General features: G+C 52.9%; 6 protein-coding genes across 6 annotated transcripts; 2 read left to right on the forward strand and 4 right to left on the reverse strand.

Annotated features, from left to right (window-relative positions):
• Window positions 1-34: 34 nt before the first annotated feature.
• On the reverse strand, window positions 35-2,490 carry HMPREF1120_00464 (MFS transporter, PHS family, inorganic phosphate transporter; the record flags this gene model as incomplete). Its single annotated transcript, XM_009154463.1, has 5 exons — window positions 35-531; window positions 583-1,715; window positions 1,860-2,191; window positions 2,253-2,360; window positions 2,428-2,490. The coding sequence occupies 5 exons, from the start codon at window positions 2,488-2,490 to the stop codon at window positions 35-37; spliced, it is 2,133 nt and encodes a 710-aa protein (XP_009152711.1).
• Window positions 2,491-3,551: 1,061 nt separating this feature from the next.
• Window positions 3,552-4,530, reverse strand: HMPREF1120_00465 (uncharacterized protein; the record flags this gene model as incomplete). The annotated part of the gene is made up of 5 exons (XM_009154464.1): window positions 3,552-3,604; window positions 3,662-3,787; window positions 3,981-4,181; window positions 4,242-4,397; window positions 4,449-4,530. 5 exons carry the CDS (start codon window positions 4,528-4,530, stop codon window positions 3,552-3,554), a joined length of 618 nt encoding a protein of 205 aa, XP_009152712.1.
• Window positions 4,531-5,553: 1,023 nt separating this feature from the next.
• HMPREF1120_00466 (uncharacterized protein) lies at window positions 5,554-8,689 on the reverse strand. The gene is made up of 2 exons (XM_009154465.1): window positions 6,530-8,689; window positions 5,554-6,473 (listed from the first exon to the last, which is right to left on the reverse strand). The coding sequence occupies exons 1-2, from the start codon at window positions 7,847-7,849 to the stop codon at window positions 6,240-6,242; spliced, it is 1,554 nt and encodes a 517-aa protein (XP_009152713.1). The 5' UTR covers window positions 7,850-8,689; the 3' UTR covers window positions 5,554-6,239.
• Window positions 8,690-10,409: 1,720 nt separating this feature from the next.
• Window positions 10,410-12,995, reverse strand: HMPREF1120_00467 (uncharacterized protein). The gene has a single exon (XM_009154466.1). The coding sequence runs from the start codon at window positions 12,744-12,746 to the stop codon at window positions 10,617-10,619; it is 2,130 nt and encodes a 709-aa protein (XP_009152714.1). The 5' UTR covers window positions 12,747-12,995; the 3' UTR covers window positions 10,410-10,616.
• A 153-nt stretch (window positions 12,996-13,148) lies between these two features.
• HMPREF1120_00468 (uncharacterized protein) lies at window positions 13,149-17,405 on the forward strand (the record flags this gene model as incomplete). The annotated part of the gene is made up of 1 exon (XM_009154467.1): window positions 13,149-17,405. The coding sequence occupies one exon, from the start codon at window positions 13,149-13,151 to the stop codon at window positions 17,403-17,405; it is 4,257 nt and encodes a 1,418-aa protein (XP_009152715.1).
• A 1,315-nt stretch (window positions 17,406-18,720) lies between these two features.
• Window positions 18,721-20,451, forward strand: HMPREF1120_00469 (uncharacterized protein; the record flags this gene model as incomplete). Its single annotated transcript, XM_009154468.1, has 1 exon — window positions 18,721-20,451. The coding sequence occupies one exon, from the start codon at window positions 18,721-18,723 to the stop codon at window positions 20,449-20,451; it is 1,731 nt and encodes a 576-aa protein (XP_009152716.1).
• Window positions 20,452-20,470: the final 19 nt, after the last annotated feature.

Genomic DNA, 20,470 nt, shown 5'->3' on the forward strand with positions numbered 1-20,470 from the left:
CATCCATCCATCAACCGCTGAAAGTCAACAAACATCAATTTATACCGCTCCTTCTATCCAATTCAGCCCCTCTCCCCTTTCGGGCCCTCAACACAGCATCGCTCTTCGTGCCCCATCTGCCCAAGGCTATTTCCTCCAAAGACATACAAGTACGACCACTAATAGCAGACTTGGCAACGCTCCCAGGACTAGTGATCGATCTGGACGAGGCGGAGGAGGACGACGAGGAGGCTTTACTTCCATTCGTAGTGGCAGTCATATCCTTAGGAGCTTTCCTCTGCACCTCGGGGATCCAGAAATGGGTGACCGCGGCGCCCAGGAACATGCACGCACTGAACACGACCAGAATGGTGCCGTAGCGCTTCGTCTGATCGGCTCCAGGCGATGACGAGCCGAATTTGTAGTATGCCGAAAACACTTGGACCAGAATCGAGCCCAGCTTGCCCGAGGCCGCACTTATGCCGTGGCATGTGGCCCGGTAGCGGGTAGGGAACAGTTCGGCTGGAAGAATGTAGGTGGTTGAATTGGGGCCTGCAACAAGTCAGCAAAAATGCATGTGCAGTTCTAGTGATAATGTCTTACCAAAATTAAACGCCAACTGGCCCACAACATACAGCACGATCGCGACTGCGCCCTCGCGCTGAATCGTGATAAAGACTGTTCCGAGAGCAATAAACAGCGCCGCTAGGACCAAAAACCCAAATTTCTGCAATTTCACTCTATTCAGCCGGCTGGCTGTCGCGATCATTAGTAATCCGCCGGCGAAGCTGCCCGTGTTGAGAATCACAAGGGCCTGCACCGACGTCGCGAAAAATGTATCGTATACGTCTGTGTCCGGGTTGTCGTCCGTCATCCAGGGTGGACTGGGGCCAGAGATATTCAATGAGCCCCAAGTCTTGGCTAGGAATTGAGGGCTCGAAAGTCCGATACCGTAGAACCCAAAGTCGAGAAGTAGCCAGCATACGGACGTCGCAACCAACGTTCTCCAGTTTCCTTCGGTCCAGAAATATTGTTTGATATCGCCCTTGGTTAGCGTCCATGTCGTTGAAGGGAGAGAAGGAGGATTGGCATTTGAGCTTGTGAAGGTGTTGTTCAGTGGTGATCCGCTCGCACCAGCACCACCACCAGATACAGTAGCAGCAGAGATGGAATCCTGTTTTGACCTTTGCTGCACCGCTGCAGCTGAAGCTGCAGTTGAGGCGGTTCGCGGCGATATTGGCATCACGGACGTAGCCCACGAGGATTGTTTTCGATGGAACAGGATATCCAGCGATGATTTGGAGGTGGGAGAGTGGGACTCGTCTAGAATATTGTCGTCGTCGGCTGTTGACCACGCACTGGCAGCAGCACCATCACCCACGCCACCCATACCAGCCTCTAACTCTGTCAGCGGCGTCGTCAGCGATTCCTCGCCAAACAGCTGTGTGGCGTCAAACTCGGCCTTAATCGGGTCATCTTCGATGTCGACTAAAAATCGCGGTGTCTCTGGAATGGCAAAACGGAATAACAATGCCACCACGCCTGGAACGACGCCGATGCCGATGATCCAACGCCACATGGTATCGACGGACTGTGCAAGGTCGGTGGCCGCCGCGTCTGACCTACGCGAGATACTCACCACGACCAGCGAGACGAGGTTCCCGGCAATCTGCCCTAGCGGTTGCATGAAGAAGACTGTGGCCATCATCCGAGCTCGGTGTCTTCTAGGGGCAAACCTTTGAGACAGTAACGCGCATTAGCATGTGAATGGGCCTCGCCGTCGACTAGCCTTTTCGTGTAAACAGCAGCACCCGGAGGGACATGGGGAGGGAGAGCAAGGTGCAAAGAAGTAGCAGGGAGGGAGGAGAAACAGGACTGACTCGGCTGTTATCGTTGCGCTGAGGGGGTAATCAGCCCCTACCCCTACTCCGACCATGAACCTCCACCAGATCAACCATGCATAGATACTCATGTTTCCATTATATCCCTGGGAGCACATGACGACTCCGAGGGTAGACCCTATGAGCAGGACCAGTTCAATTCCATACATCTTCTTGCGACCATTGAGGTCCGCAAGAAACCCGAACAAGACTTGTCCCAGGAGAGTCCCGGAAAGCGTGGCGATGTTGATACAAGTCAGGCGGAAAGACGACACCTCTTTCTGCCAGTATACATAGGCAATCATCGGCAGGGCGATGTTACCAGCGAAGAGCTGAGACATTCCAGTCAGACCCCGACCATGTTATCCGGCAGACAGCCAAAAGCCAACATACCGAAAACCCATCGAGCAGGAAGCCGACCCCGGCAACGAGGACCACCACCCATTGGAAGGGTTGGCGGTCGATGGTCTCGTAGATTTGACGAACTCGAATTTGGCGATCCTACAGCAGAACCGGCATCAGCATACCGGGCGATATAAAGACATCTTCCGACGCCGCAGCGACTCACATGTTCGTGGTCAAAGTCTCGAGCTCGATCTGTGGCATAGAGGCGGCCACGCCATCGTGGCATCCTCAGATATTGAGATACGCACAGACCGCTGAAGAGGCGTTTCTCGACCGTCTAGCAATCCATAATTGAGAGAGTCGACAGGATCCCCGCAAAAGGCTGTTGCAGGATCGAAGCAATATATTTCTTTGAACGTCAGCAAGACCCTGACAACATCTGTGAGCGAGAGACTTGGGTTCTGTTCGTCGGTAAGCCAAACAATGAGATAAAAATTTCTATGAGCAGCAGCAGCAGCTTCGTTAGCGGTTCTTACCGTGAGCGCGGGACCTTTTTGTACATCTGCACTCCGGCAAGGTTGGTAGGCCAGGCCCAGGGCGTGGAGCTAGGCATCTCTGCAGGATCCATGGTCAGCCACCCACCATGGCACGAGAGGCGTCCGAGGACGGGCATGGCTGAGGGTACAAGCACTGTGGAAGGTCCCGGACGCGAGAGAGTGGTGTGCTCGAGGGACGCCGTAGCGCTGTCGATTGTGATGAGGCGTAGAAGGCGTTTCGAGCCAAGGAGCGCCGCCTTGTTGGTGTCATACGAACTCGACCATTCACGCTTCGGAGCGTCTCCCACGTGTACAACTTACTCCCAACGATCCGGGGTTTTGGCATAACACCACCACCACGTTCCTTCTCGTTGGTGGCGTTGCATTGAGGCTCCTCCAAACCGATCTTTTCTCCCATATATCTGTCCTAGGCGGGCACCATCCATCCGCTGCTAGCTACGCAATCTGCGAACGTATCTTGGACACTAAAATAAAAAGGTTGACAGATGCTTCCTTTTTGCGAACGATCGAAAGAGGACGAACGTCTCGCAAGGGATCCGCGCGGATATGTTCCGACTATTGCTTCCGGGCCGAAGCCGTGGATCATACTGTATCTCCCTTCGCCCAGGGACTGGTCGAGCCGCTACTTCGGTTCAAACATTGCTGCTGTCCTGCCATCTTGGCGTGGGCTCCGTGCTGATCAGGGAAAAATTAACACACAGTCGGTGCCGATGGGGCACCCCCGTGTTGGCATATGCATGCTCATATAATTCGTATCGCATCAAGGGTATTATATTTATATATGTCACGCTCATCCTTGGAACCCGACGCCCTGGCAAAGAAGGCCAAAAAACCGCTGCTGGTCTATAAAACATGATCAGACAAATTGTCAGAGCTCATGAGACTGGGCGTTGCACTTACCATGTTCATCGAGAAATCGAATCTGCAAAGCCTTCATCTGTGCTAAAAGCTCGAAATTTGGCCGTAATGAGAGTGATATTGGTTTCCCATGCTTTTTACTCTGTTCGACCCGGTCAATGCAATCGACTGTGTAGCTGTTAGCGAGAAGACCTCATAGAGTAGTCGACAACGTTTGAGCCACTCGTCATGCGAAGAGGCCGCAACAGCTCGAAAGGGCTCATAGCAAAAGGAAAAGCGGACATCAAAGTCCCATCGTGATGTGAAGGAATCGAGAGGATCAAGAAAAATAGCATGAAATGAACAATTCGCCAGTACTCACGTGGAATGGATACATATCGCTTCTTTTCTTTCCGCTGAGAATTGGCCAGAAACAAAAGTACTTGACGTCCGGTACGTGCTCTGAGTAATCGCAGATTCTGGCTGATACATTCTTCCCCGCGTCCCTTAGATTTGGCTTCGGCAATGCCAGCGGTGAAGATGATGGTTTGGGCAAGTAGTGATTCCTGAAAATGAGTACAATCTGGCGTGCATCTCGAATCAGCATGGTTCACCAGTAGTTCTCAATCATGAAAGGCAGTACCTTCCCAAGTCTCGAATGAGTACTGTGGTTGTGCTTGGAATAAGTTGGATGCCGTCTGCACCGTCTGCTCCTCGAGAAAAGATACCCGAGGGATATGACCGCTGCTTGACGTGACCGGCTCCTCAAGATGCGGTATGGGCGCCTTGGAACTAGGGACTACCACCATCAGTTTCGACTTTCGACGACTTTCCAAACCGGCTCACTGACAAGAATGGATCAGGGTGCTTTGGCACCCGGAGGTCTCGCTGAGCTCAATCCGCTTGAGGTTGCCTGCCGGATCCTTCCGCATTTCGATATGTGAAAACTTCAACTTGAATAATTTGCTGCCCTTTGCGAACGTGCTGTAGATTGTCCATGTCAAGCGTCAATAGGCCTTCTTGGCGACCAGGAAATATCAGGGGTCACATACATAGTGACCGGTCTGGCCAAAGGGACGTGAATGATGTGGTTTGAAGCACAATTTGATAGCACGCTTCTGTCGCTGGGCGGGCGGGAAGCGGTAGGTGTAGGTGGTAAAGGAAAATTCGAGAAATGTATACTAGCGGTCTCTGACAAGGGAGTCATCGAAGTAAAACTGCCTTGTCGCGTTGAAGTTTGCAGAGGCCAGTCGGCCATATCCATGGAACTGGACTGGCTGGACATGTCGCCTGGCCGCCTGGTCGATGGTCTTTGTCTCTGAACAAGATAGCATTCACGTGCATGTACTGTGTTTAATCAATTCGACTCAGGTCACAGTCGACGGAAAAGTAATGCGAATTGATCGAATGGGGCGAAAATGGAAGAAGACTGGATATTGCCATGATTCAAGATCATGCCGTGGGGTTGACAAGAACCATTTACCTGATGGACTTCACCATCGGAAATGGCGAGACTGGTCTGCAGTGCCCGTAGGCATAACAGGCCTGCAGAGCCATCTGGGCGGTGGTCGAAGGAGAACCTATTGTATCTACACGGCCTCAACTGAAATAGACGGACGATGGTGATGAATTGGTGAAATGGTAAGGAACGTGCCCGAATGTGTGGCCAGCGAGGCTCGAAGGGAACATGACAGCACAGCGGAGCGGCTTGGGAGATCCATCGGTCACTGCACAGCGGCGGCTTTAGAGGCTTGTCAGGAACCAACAGTAAGTCCAATGCTTCTGGTAAGGCTCTTCCGCTATCCGGACCCCTAAACCCTTACAGTTCGAGAGCCTAACCTACCAGCCGCAGCCTGAGCCTGGGACCCATTGAGGTCGTAGGTCTGAAGGGTCGAGGCGGGCTCCTAAGCCTCCCTAGCCCAGGCTAAAAATCTCATTAGGCTGCTTTGGCTTCTGCGGGAGGAGCCTAATGCCCCTAGCCTCCCTAGCCGCGCATAATAACGCTGCTTTTTGCTGTAGTACTTGTGTACCTAACGACGGCAAGCCTACCGAGAAGCTAAGCAATCCCCTCGATGAACTCGGCAAAGCTTCAAGTTCTCGGCGAGTATAATCACCTTACTTATGTAGACTTACAACTACCTACACAGAGACCGGTGAGAATCGTAACATACAAAATGTGTGATACTTGTTGCCGGTCGGGTCACACTTCACGCTTCGTTCTGCGGGGTTGCGAAAAGAGTCTACCACGAATGTGGGGAATGATTTAAAGCTCCCAGAAAGGGACACCAGATCCCAAGGTCAAGATGCTTTGTTGCTTTGTTGCTATGGACCCATGGGCCAGGGCGCCATTCGTTTCTCTGCGCCCTGTTAAGCTTATCACAAGCCACATCTGCTGCAGCAGTGACAGCGGCGATGGCTTCCTGTCTGTCCAGCGATGACAACCTCTCTCGTTGTAAATCGGCTTTTTGATGGTAGGAAGCAGGTGGTGCTTTTAACGTAAATGTCGTTCATGCAGCGTTTCTTGTTCAGAAAGGGGCATGATATTGATAGTCGATCGAGTCGGCCTCAGCTTCCTTGGCCATGTTTCAGTCACTAACCGCTCGAATCGACAAGAAGCCATGATCAGCCTGACCGAACAGTCTTAGCTAACTGCCGCCGTCTCTGGTGCACGAATGTGCTGCTCCACGGGTTGCTTGGAATTCCGCCAAATGTATCCCGCCAATTCGTCACAAGCCACCACATGGTATTTCCCAGTTTTGGCCACCTTGAGATAAGGATTGGACGTTTTGCTACAGATGATGCTGATGTCTTGGAGACTCTCAATGGCCTGCTTGTCAGCATCGTCGAGGTTAACAGACATTTCCATATTGCAGTCCTGTAACAAGCAGTTAGTAAGAGGAACGGAAGTTGAATATCTGAATCGCAACTTACGCATTTCCATGTCAGTCGCCGGTGTGTCTTGGGCGGTTTGGGCCGGATCAATTGGTTGATGAGGTCTTCAAGTCGGTCGCCACTCTCGGAGTCTTCCTGAGAAGCAGATCCAGGTGATCGACGAGTCTTTGAAAGAGGCGGTGGCGCAAGATTGTAGTTCTTCTTCTCAGAAGGAGTGGTAGGAGGAGGCGGGAGTTGCGCCTGGCTCGCCCTAGGCGAGGGAGCCGGTGCCAGAGTCGGCGTCGTGGAAGCATTCGGAGGAGCAGGAGCAATTGCTTGTCCCGCCCCCAAGCCAGCCGGTGTGGCCTGGAGCAATGGCACGGATGGCGCCCGCGGAGTGCCATTGGTGCTTGGAGGGAATGCATTGCTGAGGCGACGTGACTCCTGGGGGCTGTCCAGTTTTTGGTAATAGTCTCCTCTCTCCGATTCCGGTCTGCGTGATGATGCGCTCAGCGATGGGGATTGATCTGGATCGCGAGAAAATCCATCAGAACTGGGCGCGTCGGCCATGATGACATCGCGGTCTCCTCGAGCCAGATATGGCCGCTCCCCGGAGGCCGGTGGTTGGTCCACGAGCACATGGCGACCGTTGCCGCCGTCTTTGATGATGCCCTCTTGCAGAGCCCAGTTGGTGAGATCCTCATCCTCTCGTTCCTCTTTGGCCTCCACAATGTCACGGGAGAAGTGACCGCCGACATGCTCCATACGTTCATTCCAGCTCCCTTCACCCTCGAAGACTCGGCCACAGAATCCACAGGTGCTTCGCTGAGGAGGTTTCCGCTTCTCCACCCAGCACCGATTTCGAACTTCTTCGAGGCTATCTTCAAAGGCCCTCCAGTCCTTGGGATCCGGATTGCTCGGGGAGAATGGAGCCGAGCCAGGCCCTGTTTCAGGTTTGTGCATGCGTCGATGATGCTGCGTGAAGAGATCCTTTCGGTTAAAGTCATTATAGACACGTTTGTGACCCGGAACATTAGGATTTAAGTCGGGGTTGCAGGATCCCACGTCGCAGCGATAAAACCCTAGCTGCAGGTGTTGAATCGAAACATGGCGCTTCCATTCGTTTTTGGAACTCAAGGCGACATCACAGCCATAATGAGAGAATGAACAAATAAATTTGCGTTTGGCCGGCTCGGATCGCTTAGCCCCAGACCCGGGCGATTTTCGAGCGCGAGGCTTCACCACCCGCCCAGGATGAGTATCGGAACCTGAGATGGATTGCAGCGAATCCTTTCGAGGTCGCGGTTTGATGATGCGGTCCGAAGGACTGCCTCTGAGAGACGCGGGGGTGAGGTTGATGCTGGACTCTGTTGTTGCCATGGTGGCTGACAAGAATGGTGGGTGGCGTTTGGGGCTTGGTTTCTAGGCTGGGTGGGTGAGCGTTGAGTGAGCGTGCGGAGTTCGGCGTGAGCCAGACAAGGCCACGATGCGATAGACCGGCAAGGATATGAAGCTCAATTAGCTACAGGCCAAAAGGGACCGAGCATGCTCCCTATGGCAGCCGTGGTGGTAACGGAGGGGGCAGCGTCTGAATCCAAAAGGAGAATTTTGGTAATCAGTAGCGGCAATGCAATGCGCTGGTAGCAGACTGTGTGGCGACAAGGCTTCGAGGAACAAACTTGCTGCAACTTCTTCCCCTCTCACTTCAACGCGACACGGCGTGACTCGCTGAGATTTGAGTAAGAATGAGAGTTGGACTCGAAATTACAAGACGGAAATAAATTCGTCGGATAAGCCTAGTGCGTGGCCTGGTGCAATGGTGCGTGTGCTTGTGCGCGTATGTGTGTGGAGGCCGAGAGAAGGCTCCGATAAGAGGAGCGGCTAGAAACGGCGGCGGCGGAAGTGTGCAACGCGCAGAAATTGTTTTCGGCCAAATGCACTGTCGTAGAGGAAGTGTGAGAGATGGGGATGAAGACGACGGAGAGAAAAGAAAAGGAAAAGAAGAGTAGAAGAGGAGGGGACGAGTTTTGCGTGCGATGGTAAGGCACTGCAAGGTTGGAGCAGAAGAGCGAGAGAAGAGAGCGAAGGCTTGAACTGAACTTGAAGGGGCTGCAACAGGTGGACAAGGCTTTTAGCCTGTAAGGCTGCGGGAGGGGGAGAGTTGCAGCCTTCAGCTTCACCGTGACTGGCACGCACCCTCGACCTCAACCTCGACTACTGCCACGACCACCGGCTACTTCTGCAATTCCTACGACTACTGCGATAACTACTAGTATACGAGAATACCCTCCCTACCTGGTACGGATCACAACCACGGCCCAGGCTTACGACCAGGGCTGTCCGCAATAAACCCATCGTCACACCATGCAGCCAACTTCCAGTCGAGGCTCGGTCAGGCACTGAGGCTTCGAGTCCTAGCAACTACAACTAGTATTCCATTTTCACTGGGCAGCAGGAGTAGTTCCAAGGCAAGGCCTCATTACTTCTCCCAACGACTGTTATCTACACAGTACCAGCTATACTCCATTCAACGCCTCGGGCACGTGTAGCTCATGCAGAAGGAACCTCCAGAACCTGCCAAATCCTAGTAGATGCAAGACCAGGCAAGCCACAACAGCGTCCATCACTTTGGTCCGTCAATCAGATTTTTCGATCCTCGAAGACCCTGCCTGTACGAGCTTCCCCCCTCGCATCTCCCGCAGTAATCCTTATCATTCAGACGGAATTCGAGCAGTGTGTGGCAAGGCCGACCCGCAGCGTCGCAGAAATGCAAGTGGCCAGCCATCTGCCGAGGCTGCACAAGGGGAGCATGAGGAGAGAAAGGCCGACTCGAGGGCAAGGGGGACGACAAGGTTGCACAAGGCCTAAGGACAGCCCAAAAGGAAGCCTAAAATGCCGCGGAAGCCTTTGACAGGACGAGGCTTTGACATCCAGCAGACAGCGAATGACAAGCCACCGACCACTTCAACGCTGCCTCCGAGGAGGCGAGATTTACGCCAATCGCATGGGCGATCCATCCCCAGCGTGCCCCTCCACAGCCTAGGGAGCCCTCGGTGGCCTCAGCCCAGCAAGGTTCCATCAACCCATCAGCGGCCGATCCACTGCGAAAGATACGGGAACCACACAAATGAGAAAGAGGGGAATGAAAGGAATTTCGCCATCATGCCGTGTGGTTACGGAATCCTCAGCCATCTGCCACAACGGCCCTTCTAGTACGCAGAGACTGAAGGAGCTTGTGTGATACTATTCGCGGCCTCGCATCAAGTTGGGCACGGAAGACCGGCCTGGGTTTCTTTTGGCGATTCCCCATTCTTAACTGCCCGGTGGAGGTCGATTTTCATTCGCAGTCCACAAGCATCGACCAGCACAGCCTGACACATTCCGCGGTTGGCGCCAATTCCGATCAGCACAAGGCTCCGAAGCCTCGCGGGCTGTCCAGCGAGGCCTGATCGTCAAGGCTGATACTGGTCATTCGATCCGGTTTCAGAATAAAGGACGACGCCATCATGCTCAGACTCATGGTGATAGCTACGATGGCGAAAGTGTCCCAGCTCCTCTGATGGATAATTCTCCTGTCCATGGCTGTCAGTGGCGGCTCACCGCATATTTCAAGGATGGCGGTTCAGTCCAACATGACATCTTGGAAGCGGTGATTTGTGTACACTGCTCGGTCCCTTGCCTCTCCCAGCCTCCTGTTGCAAGTGGTGCCGAACCACCACCACCACTGGCATCGCCTCGCTTGCATACAGCACCTACATTGTACATACTTCCAAACGACAGCGTCACATGTCGACGTGAGAAACAGCCCCCGTGCTCAGCTCCCACTTTGACCTCCCGTGCTCCAGTTTTTTACTTCGAACTTAAAGCACCCTCCTATCTTAGAGCTGAGCCATGAATAATAAGCCGCCCTGAGCTGCAGCGGTACAGCCTAGGTAGGGAGCCCTGTGCATGGCCTGGTAAGGAAGCTGAGCACACTCCTTCGGATTCACAGCTCCCCAGATTCGCTGTTCTGGATTCAAGGTACTACAGTATTATTGTGCAGTTTAAGGTACTGTAAGCCCATGGTCTATGATTGTTATTATTCGGCGCGCAACACGGCAAGTTGGCAATCATCCTGGCGATTCAGTCTTTGGTTTCTGGTGACGAACTACTCCTCTGCCTCCCCCGGGTCTCTGTCTGGATCGTTGTCCTCGTCGTTCTCGACTTTCACGCCGCTCTTTTCGTCTGTTTGAGCTCCAGCCTCAGTGGTCGCGACATCAGTCATTTCAGCGTCCTCGCCCTGTGCGGTAGCAGCAGTCGTGGAGGGTTGTTCTTGTTCTTCCTTCTTGACCTGCGGTTGGTCCTCGATCTCAATATCGGGCTTCTCATCCGTTTCAGCCTCAGCTTTCACTGCCTCTGCCCCTTCACCCCCATTCTCATTTTCACGCGCTTCTTTATCCGCGCCACTCTTCTCTTCCACATCCTGGTTCGGGCCCTCTTCAACCAACGCCTTCAAGTTTCCGCCGTACTGCACACGCTCACACAGCGCAAAACGGCGATCACTCGCCCGCAGAGCCCTCCACAATTTGCCCGCCTTACGCTCCTCGATTTCCCTCTTCTCATCCTCTGTGACAGCGAAATCCATGTCCAGATCATCGGTCTCGATTCCGCGGTAATACTCCTCTACCGTTGGAAGCTTGTGGCGCGTGGACGGCCGTTTCAGAGCCTCCAACGGCTCGACTTTGGACAAGAATGTAAGATCTCCCGCTCCCGGCGGATTGGGCACCGGTGCCTTGTGTGCGTCTGTTAGTTTTGTGAGCGTATCCTTGGCCTCTAGGTAAGCGTGTGGAGGGACCGGATCGCGCGATATTGAAGGGCAATTCTCGGCTTTCCACCGCACCCAGTTTTTGTCGCGCGACAACACCGTATCGACCATCCGATAGTAGAACTTCCCTTCGTTGCCGTTGCCTTGTTGCAAATAACTCGCAATTGCGGCACGGGTCGATTGTGCCCATTTCGTGTCTTCCTCAGATAGGGTGAAGGGGTATAATACCGACTTATTGGTCAGTCCTTCAAACTTTGCCTTTGCGGCCGGCGTCATACTGAGAAGGAAGTCGATCATAATGAGTGCCTGGACGAGAATGTGGCGGCGGAAGTCTATGTCGTGGATTTCCAGGTCGAACAGGTCCCGGTTCGTGAGGTATTTTGGGTTGAATGTTGAGGCGGGAAGGGACGCGTTGCTGTCTGATTCTATATCGCTGTGCTTGCGCTTCAGTCCCCGTCTTACATCCGACGGAGCCGTGCTGGGCGCCGAACCGTGGGAGACGGATTTGAAGCATAAAAGTGTCAAGGCTAAACCCTCTTTGAGCATCGCCATGTTGGAGGGCTCGAATAACTTGGTTGGAGATGAGAACAGTGTCTGGAGAGACCAGAATTTGGGATACAGTGTGTCCAGGTCGGGTGGCGGCTGTGTCTGATCCTTCACTTCGGATTTTATTGCTTTGCCGGCAACTGGGGTCCCTCTTCCTGTAGAGTCTTGCTCCTGTATCTGACTGCTCGATGCCGGTGTGCGGGCCCCTGACGTGGTGGCCTGCGGTGTGCGTGCGTCCATATCCAATTCCATCGGCTTGATGGCATCTTCCGACTTTCGCGGAGCGGGATCGAAAGTGGTGACATTTTCAACGTGGAACTCGCCTCGTAGATTCACAGAGCTCTTGTCTCCGAGCGGAAAGCTCTGGAACAGGAATATGAAGACTCGTCCGCAGAAAACCGTATCCTCCGCCCGTGACAACCGTCGCAACAGCTCGTTGCAGCATCTTAGTATGACCAAGCTCTTGTGTTTGAAGTTTTTGGCTGTTATCCTCTCCCTGCGGGAATCAAGATAATCAAAGACCTTGCGGCATCCGTCGATCGTTTGGCTGTCCAGCAGCTCCTCGATTAGCCAGAATCCCAATCCAGGCTCGCAGAGGTCGTTGTCCGAGAGCACAGTTATGATGTCGAGAAGAACCCAGACTTGGGAAAATGCCGGTTCAGAGATCGCGACCGTCGCAACAATGTGCACGAAGATCTCTCGGAACACTGTTTCCAGGGCAGCATTGTGTAGTTGTGGTGAGTCGGCCTTGTCATGCTCCAGGCTTTGGGCTCGGATTGATCGGATTGCTTCGAGGAGTTCGGCGCAGTCGCTTTCGACGATGGGCGAGTCGATGTCGCTGCCTTGTCGCGCCTCGCTTAACCGCTGGATGTGATGCGAGACGAGTGGCTTGTATGCTTTAACTGCTGGCACATCTGTAACAGACATGTTTGCGGCCGAAGCGCGACTGAGGCCCGGAGCTTTGATGCAGTGGCCTTCGACGGCCGCGTATGTGGAGGAGGTGCGCGAGCTGTTGAGGGTTGCTTGGATACTAGCTCAACATTGGAATGAGCAGCAGTGATAGAACCACGGCTTGCAGTTCTCGCGAGCGGTCACTGACCGCAAATGCACAGATAAGCCGATGACGGGTGCGAGGGTGCTTCAAGTTGTAGTTGTATGTAAGGTGTTGTGAAGTCGTGTTGGGTTGCGAGGCTCTCGGGCTGCGGAGAAATTTTGGCTCTGCGGAGTTCGACCTTCGCGGCGCAACAGGCTTCAATTACAGCAAATTTGAGAACTGTTTCTAGTTCTTGCTTTCAGGACTTTGTCACCATATCCTCGCCGGGCGTGACAATGGACCTTCAATTGCGTCCAGCTCTGGCGCCCGCCCAGGACGTCGAGCCCAGCAGCCAGGGCACCGTCGAGACTCCATGGGAGGAGCTGGCCCGAAAGTACTGGCTAGACAATGCGCCGACCAGAGTCAAGCCAGAAGTGATCAAGACCGCGATATGGGATCCCCTCGAACAGGAATCCTTCGCCCTTCGGCCGCTTGCGTTGTTAGAGAACCTGCAGATGCTCGAGAGATTCCTCTGGCCTACCTTCTCGGCCGACTCATCAAACCATCATGTCCTTCTCATTGCCATCTTTTTTAATGTCAAACAACGCGCACACCTTCAGGATTGGACCTTGTTCATCGACCGGCCGGACGACTTCTCCCAGCTATTTCGACGCGTTCTTTCCTTAAACCTCGACTCGTCTTTGTCGATATTCTCTCGATTGTCACTCTTACACTTCGTCATTGGTGCATTTCAATCTCTGGAGAAGGAACATGTCCGGAAAGAGTGTGCCCCTCTTGTCTCAATTGCAATATGGCACAATCTACACGATGAAAAGGCGAGGGACAAACTCCTAGAGGCCAGCCCAAGCAGGAGAAAAGCCTGGAAGGCGGCGCAGCGAAGATATGACGGCGCGGACGGTCCAACACAGAGTCGCTTGCGATTCGATCGAGCCTGGCTGTTTGCGATGCTCGTCGATTTTTTGGCGCGCCTTAACGTCTCGAACCTGGCTAATACTCAAGAGACGGTCTATTGTGAGCGGTTTATGGAGTTTCTGATTGATTTGATCAGTCAGCTACCGACGAGGCGATACACGAATCCGCTGTTGCAGGACCTCAATCTGCTGGCGATCCTCCGAACATCCAAGCTGTACGACAGAGAAGACGCCGTGATCTTGCGCGACCTGACGGATCTTTTCGAGCATTTTCAAGCTTTTCCCGTTGACGACTTGGGTAATAGCGAGTCCAGCCCCGAGGGTCTTCGTAAGACCCACTACGAGGCGCTGCAGCGGCTACAGAGAGTCGGCCTTCAACATTTTGAACAGAAACTAAAGGTCCTTGCTTTGTCGAATTACGGATCTATTAACCAACGTAACGACCTCGAATCTCATCTGTCGAACCTTTCGGACCCGGAATTGCAGGATCTCTGTGGCCACCTTGGTGTTCGAACTGTCTATCCAACATCAGCTGGGATCACTGCCAACCGAGCTGTGATGATGGAAAGTCTTCTCTGCATGTTTTCGAAGCCTCCAGATTTCAAAGAAACCATCGCCAGATTGTCTGTTTTCCCTACGGTCGAATCACTATATGACTCGAAGCAGCTGAGGAATGAATCTTATGACGGGTCCAGACCGCTTGGGATACCCAAGTTGAATCTCCAGTACTTAACCCTTGGCGATTTCATGTGGCGATCGTTCCAACTCTACCAGATGGAAGCATTTTATGGCATCCGAAAGGATTTGGAGAGCATCGTGAAGCGGATGAAACCAAAGCCCGCAAAGGAAAGGGGCTCTACCACGTTCGAGGGATACTCAAAGATGGCTTTACCGATCTCCGAGCCTGCAATTGTGGAGATTGGCCCGACCAAGGTTGGACACCTCCAGCCGAGCTATGTGCGGGCGGAAGTAATTTTGGATGTTGGCCGACTTGCTGACAATGTGAGAAGAGAATGGGAGAGCTTGAGGCCTCACGATGTCGTGTTTCTGTTAGCAGTGAAATCTGCAGATCGTTCCCGGCTACTCACGAATGGCCACTCTGCAGAGCAAGAAGAGGATGGAAAGCTATTCACTGCTCTGAGAACCGCCGAGGTCGTTCAGATACTGGACGACAATGCTCGGCCGTTGAGGGATGCCCCGACAAATGGTCACTCTTCACGGCCTAGGAAGAGACGTCTCCTACTTGATTTGGATCCTTTGTCACATAGTGCTGGCGGAGCCAAACTTGTCACTGGGTCGGAGGGCACTGCCGGCCTTAATGTCATTGCTCGACGGCAAGGGCGCGAGAACAATTTCAAGCCGGTGCTGGAAACGATTCAGAAGCTGGTTTCGTTCCAGACCACACTTCCCTCCTGGCTTCAAGAGGTGTATTTGGGCTATGGTGACCCAAAAAGTGCATATTACACATCGCTGCCGAATCGCATAGAATCTCTGGACTATCTCGACACCTTTGTTGACTGGCAGCATTTGCTTGATTCTTTTCCCGGAAAGACTATCGAACCTGCACCTGGACAACCATCGCAGCTCGAGCCGCCTTACGTGCTTCAGACGGCTACTTCGGCGAATGAGCAACCGCCGACGAATCCAAAAAAGAGACGTCGTGAGCAAATGGAGCAGGACTCTTCCACCATCACGGCGTCCACCTACAAACCCCCCAACACTGGGCCGTATCCCATGGATGCCCGGAAAACCAATTCAGTTCGCTTCACGCCAAAGCAAGTCGAGGCGATAGTGTCGGGAACTCAGCCGGGGCTTACTGTGGTTGTTGGACCTCCGGGCACGGGAAAGACCGATGTGGCTACTCAAACGATCAATCTCCTATATCACAACTTCCCGACCGAACGCGTTCTCTTGATTGCACACAGCAACCAAGCGCTAAATCAATTATTCCAGAAGATCATCGCGTTAGACATTGACCCACGCCATCTCCTACGGTTGGGTCATGGAGAGGAAGAGCTGGACACGGATGTGTCATACAGCAAATATGGCCGTGTCGAGTCGTTTTTGGAAAATCGACAGTGGTACCTGTCCGAGGTCAGCCGGCTTGCAGCCTCGATCGGCGCCGAAGGCGCCCATGGTGGTTCTTGCGAGACAGCGGACTACTTCAATCAAGTCTTTGTGAAGCCTGCTTGGTCGCGATTTTGGGACGTGGCCAATGCCGATGATGCTACTGTGGAAAAGGTCTTGGAGGCTTTCCCCTTCTACAACTACTTCAGCAATGCTCCAGTTCCAACTCTTTTCCCGGCAGGTGTGTCGTTGGAGGAAGCCCGCGACATCGCTTCTGGTTGTCAATACCATATTGACAAGATCTTCTCTGAACTCGAATCCATTCGACCTTTTGAGATTCTGAGGAATAGTCGGGACCAACAAAACCATCTGCTGGTGAAAGAGGCCCGCATCATTGCCATGACATCCACTCATGCAGCAATGAGGCGGTCGGAGATTGCAGAACTGGGATTCCACTACGATACCTTGATCATGGAGGAGGCAGCGCAGGTCACTGAAATCGAATCCTTCATCCCCTGTGCCATGCAAAATCCAGATGCTAAGACTGGAGAGCTGCCTTTGAAAAGAATTGTCCTGATCGGAGATCATTTACAGAACTCTCCCATCATTCAAAATCTGGCTCTGCGGCAGTACGCCAATTTCGAGCAGTCGCTCTTCCTACGGATGGTCCGATTAGGTGTGCCTACCATTCATCTGGATCAGCAGGGTCGATGTCGACCGTCGATCGCGGAGCTCTTCAAGTGGCGCTACAATAACCTGGGGAACCTGCCGTTCCTTCTGGAGCAGCCCGAGTTTGCTCGAGCCAATGCAGGGTTTCGGTATGATTATCAGTTCATTGACGTCCCTGACTACCAAGGACAAGGAGAGCGAGAACCGACGCCACATTTTATCCAAAATCTGGGAGAGGCCGAATACGCCGTGGCATTGTATCAGTACATGCGGCTACTGGGCTATCCTGCCCGAAGCATTTCCATCCTAGCGACTTACGCCGGACAGCGCGCTCTGATCCGTGACGTGCTCGATCATCGATGCAAAAACAACAAGTTGTTTGGTCTTCCCCGGATTGTCACCACGGTGGATAAGTACCAGGGCGAACAGAACGATTATGTGATCGTCTCCATGACTCGGACCCGGTCGGTGGGGTATCTGCGCGATGTGCGTCGGCTGACGGTGGCGCTCTCGCGCGCGAGACTGGGTCTGTATATCATAGGCCGTCGCGAGTTGTTTGAGTCTTGCTTCGAAATGAAACCCGCTATGGATCTCTTGTTACAGAGGCCCGATAAGCTGGTCTTGACTACTGGTGAAATGTTCCCTACCGAGCGGGCACTGGATGCCGATGTGCCTGGAACGGAAATGGAAGGCGTCGAACATCTTGGTCAATATGTCTTCGAAATGACCCAGGCGAAAGTCAAGGCTATGGGTGGCCAAGTCGCCGTTGCGGCCCCAGCTGAGACGGCAGAGGATGCTTATGTAGCTGGAGAAGCGGAGGACGGACTCCCTGATGGGGATGAAGAGGATCCGCTGCACGAGGTTGTTCAGGCGGGTGATCTTTGAATTACTATTAGTTTATCGTGCGATACCCATGGATTCTACTGTATCAGAATATAAACGTGATGGTTCTGCTTTGCTTGTTTCTTTTGCGTTGAGCTGAAAGCCGTTTATAATCCTGGCGGTGCAAGAGCCCTGCAGCTAGTTGAGAATAGTAAGACTCATGTCTGCATATTTACCCTCAGTGAAGGCGGGTTACGCAAGAGACACTATCCCTCCATGCGGTGGTTCATCTCATAGCTTTCAACAGGGTGCTGATATGGTATGCATATAGCCAGCCTTGCTTAGTAAGTGGCCTCCGACGATTATCGCACAGCCTTGCCAACCAACTGGCGCAACTTAACTTTGTTATTTCCACTCTCACCCTTACACTCTCACCCTTGAACTACGACTATTAGACCATGACTCTCCCAGTTTCTCATATTTGGATTCCACCTGGATACGCGGTATACATAACAAGGCTTTGCCCATTGTTAGAGCACTTCAGTCGAACCACACGTGTCTCTGCCTGATCAGATGTTCGCGTGCGCATTTCACTGATGCGGCGGCAACAAGGAACCCTTTGGCGATAATGCAAAGCTATGACTGCGTAGGTTATGTCTACCCCATGAACCAACAATACCTTACCTAGGTATAAACTTTCGTTCTGCGTATGATCATCAGCACGACGAAGGTAAGTGAGTCATATATACCGTGACTGCTGGCATAAAATGCGTGTCTCTCAAAACACATCGTCGATTTGTTGAGGAGTTTCTACCACGCACATCCACAGGACCAGGCGACGCCGAAAAGAAAAAATACGTGTCCTGTCATACTACCTTGACCGGGGTACAGTACGAGCATGGACAATCGAAATCCACTAGCCCAATTCACTGGACGCAGGAGCGTTGTGGAAATCAACAAACGGAAACTGGCGGACAAACTCAGAAGCCCATGACACGCAGTGGACAGAAACTCACTTCAGTTCTACTTGTCTTTCTACTTTTGTCCTTTCCTTCTTCTTTTTCTTTCCCTTTCATCTGCTACTTTTCTTGTGTTCGGCATACCATTACGAGTACTTGATATCTTATCCTGCATTGGAGGAGCGGACTACTCGGTCAACTCTTCCACACGCATCAAATCTTCCCTCTTTCTCTGTTTGGTCGCAGGCGATTCTTGAGATCCTGCATCAACTTTCGCACTCCTTACTAGTGATAGCACCTTTACGGCGCTCGAGGTAAGCGTCACGTCACATTGACTACCTTATTGTACCATTGACCAACAGCAGCAGCAGTCACAGAAGCTACGGCTACCCTTCATTTCCATCGCTACGAGCACAACGATGGGTGGTACAGCTTTTGCACCTGAGGGTCTCGACACCCCACGCATGTCACCTGAAGTCTACAACGCTATCCTCGCGAGGATCGAGGCTCTGCTGCGCCCTCACTTTAGACTTGTTGGCCATGCTCTCGAGGGGCCTGCCAAGGAGTCTCATGGGGATATCGACGTGCTTGTTGCAGAGCCATTGGCTTCCGGCGGAGATGCTACTTGCAATGGGCACTCAGCAACCAGCGCCAAAACTAGGCGTGTAACGGGAGCGGCTTTGGCAAGCATACTGGGTGCCGACCATTGGAAGAAAAACAGCGGTACTAACACTTTCAATCTGGCATTGAAGTGGCCACAAGAGTTGGATTCCGGGGTTGTCTCGGACAAAATGTCAGACAACGGTGACGAGACTAAAGAAGGCCGAAATGTCAATACACAGATTCCGGCAGAGACAGGCGGTTCTTCAATTGATTGCAACGATCAAGTCATGCTTGCGGTGGCTGACGAAGGAGAACAAGCGCGAGTTCAGAACGATGTCAATGGACAGAGAAACGGTGTCGGTCTTGTTGATGGCATTGCCACCTACCCTGCCACAGCAGGGAGGTACATTCAGGTCGACATCACCATATGTCCTACCGAGGAATACTTCAAATGGCACCTATTCTCCTACGCCCATGGTGATATGTGGAACATACTTGGCGGGATCATCCGCCGGTTCGGATTGACATGTACATCCAAGGGCCTCTTCATGCGAATCGCCGAAGTTGAGTCTCACAACAAGGAACAGTCTCGCGTCATACTGACGACGGACCGGACTGCGGTTCTAAACTACCTTGGACTCGATGTCAAGAGGTACTGGAAGCCCTTTGCTAATTGGGATGAGATGATGGCGTATGCTGCCACGTGTCGATTCCATGATCCGGGTAGATGGAAAGAACGGACGACTGAGAAGGAAAACAAAGCAAATACAAGCTCCTCGGAGGAAGTTCCGCTGCCTGATGTGGCAATGACTGAGAAAAAGGTGGCCGGGCTCAAGACGGGCAACCCAGAAGTGAAGTGTCTTCAGCTAAAAGCCAACGATCGTCAACGAGGAGCCAAACGACCTGTATTCGGATACTGGATCACCGAGTATCTCCCTGCGCACGCGAACGACCTGCCAGGTAGAGACGCACACTTGTCGAGACAGGAAGTCGTCGACGATGCCAAAGCGTACTTTGGACCGGCGTTTGCGATGAGATTCGACGAGCGCAAAACCAAGTGGACACGGCTGATCAAGGTAGATCAACTATGGGCGGATATCAGAAAGAGCTTGCCCGTCCAAGGCGCCGAAATCGGATATGTCATGAAGGGGATGAAGAGGGAGATCGCGGGGAAAGAAAAGGGATGTCCGATTACCACAAATGAAGATGGAGAGGCAGAGACTGTCGACAGCCTGATGCTTCGAGATCTCCGCGTTCAGGACCCCGCCGCGTCGGCTCTCAGAATCGCCTTCCTCGAAGAACGCTTCGAAGACATCTTAGAGTGGGCGAAAACCAACTGGAAAGAAGTGGCAGAGCGGCAGAAGAGATATGAAGTGGAGAAAAATCGAGCCCAACAGTTTGAGAAGCGAAACAAGCAGGCGGCAGCGAACGTGTTGTGGGCAGAGCGACCTGGATCAACACTACATGAGATGCTGAGTGCAGGTACTTATGGAGACTGGTTGCGCGCACAGCGTATGCCACCGCAAGGCAAGGAACACCACGGTTGAGTCAGCAAAACACTCTGGC

Source organism: Exophiala dermatitidis (genome assembly GCF_000230625.1).
Source record: "Exophiala dermatitidis NIH/UT8656 unplaced genomic scaffold supercont1.1, whole genome shotgun sequence".
Taxonomy (NCBI): Eukaryota; Fungi; Ascomycota; class Eurotiomycetes; order Chaetothyriales; family Herpotrichiellaceae; genus Exophiala; species Exophiala dermatitidis.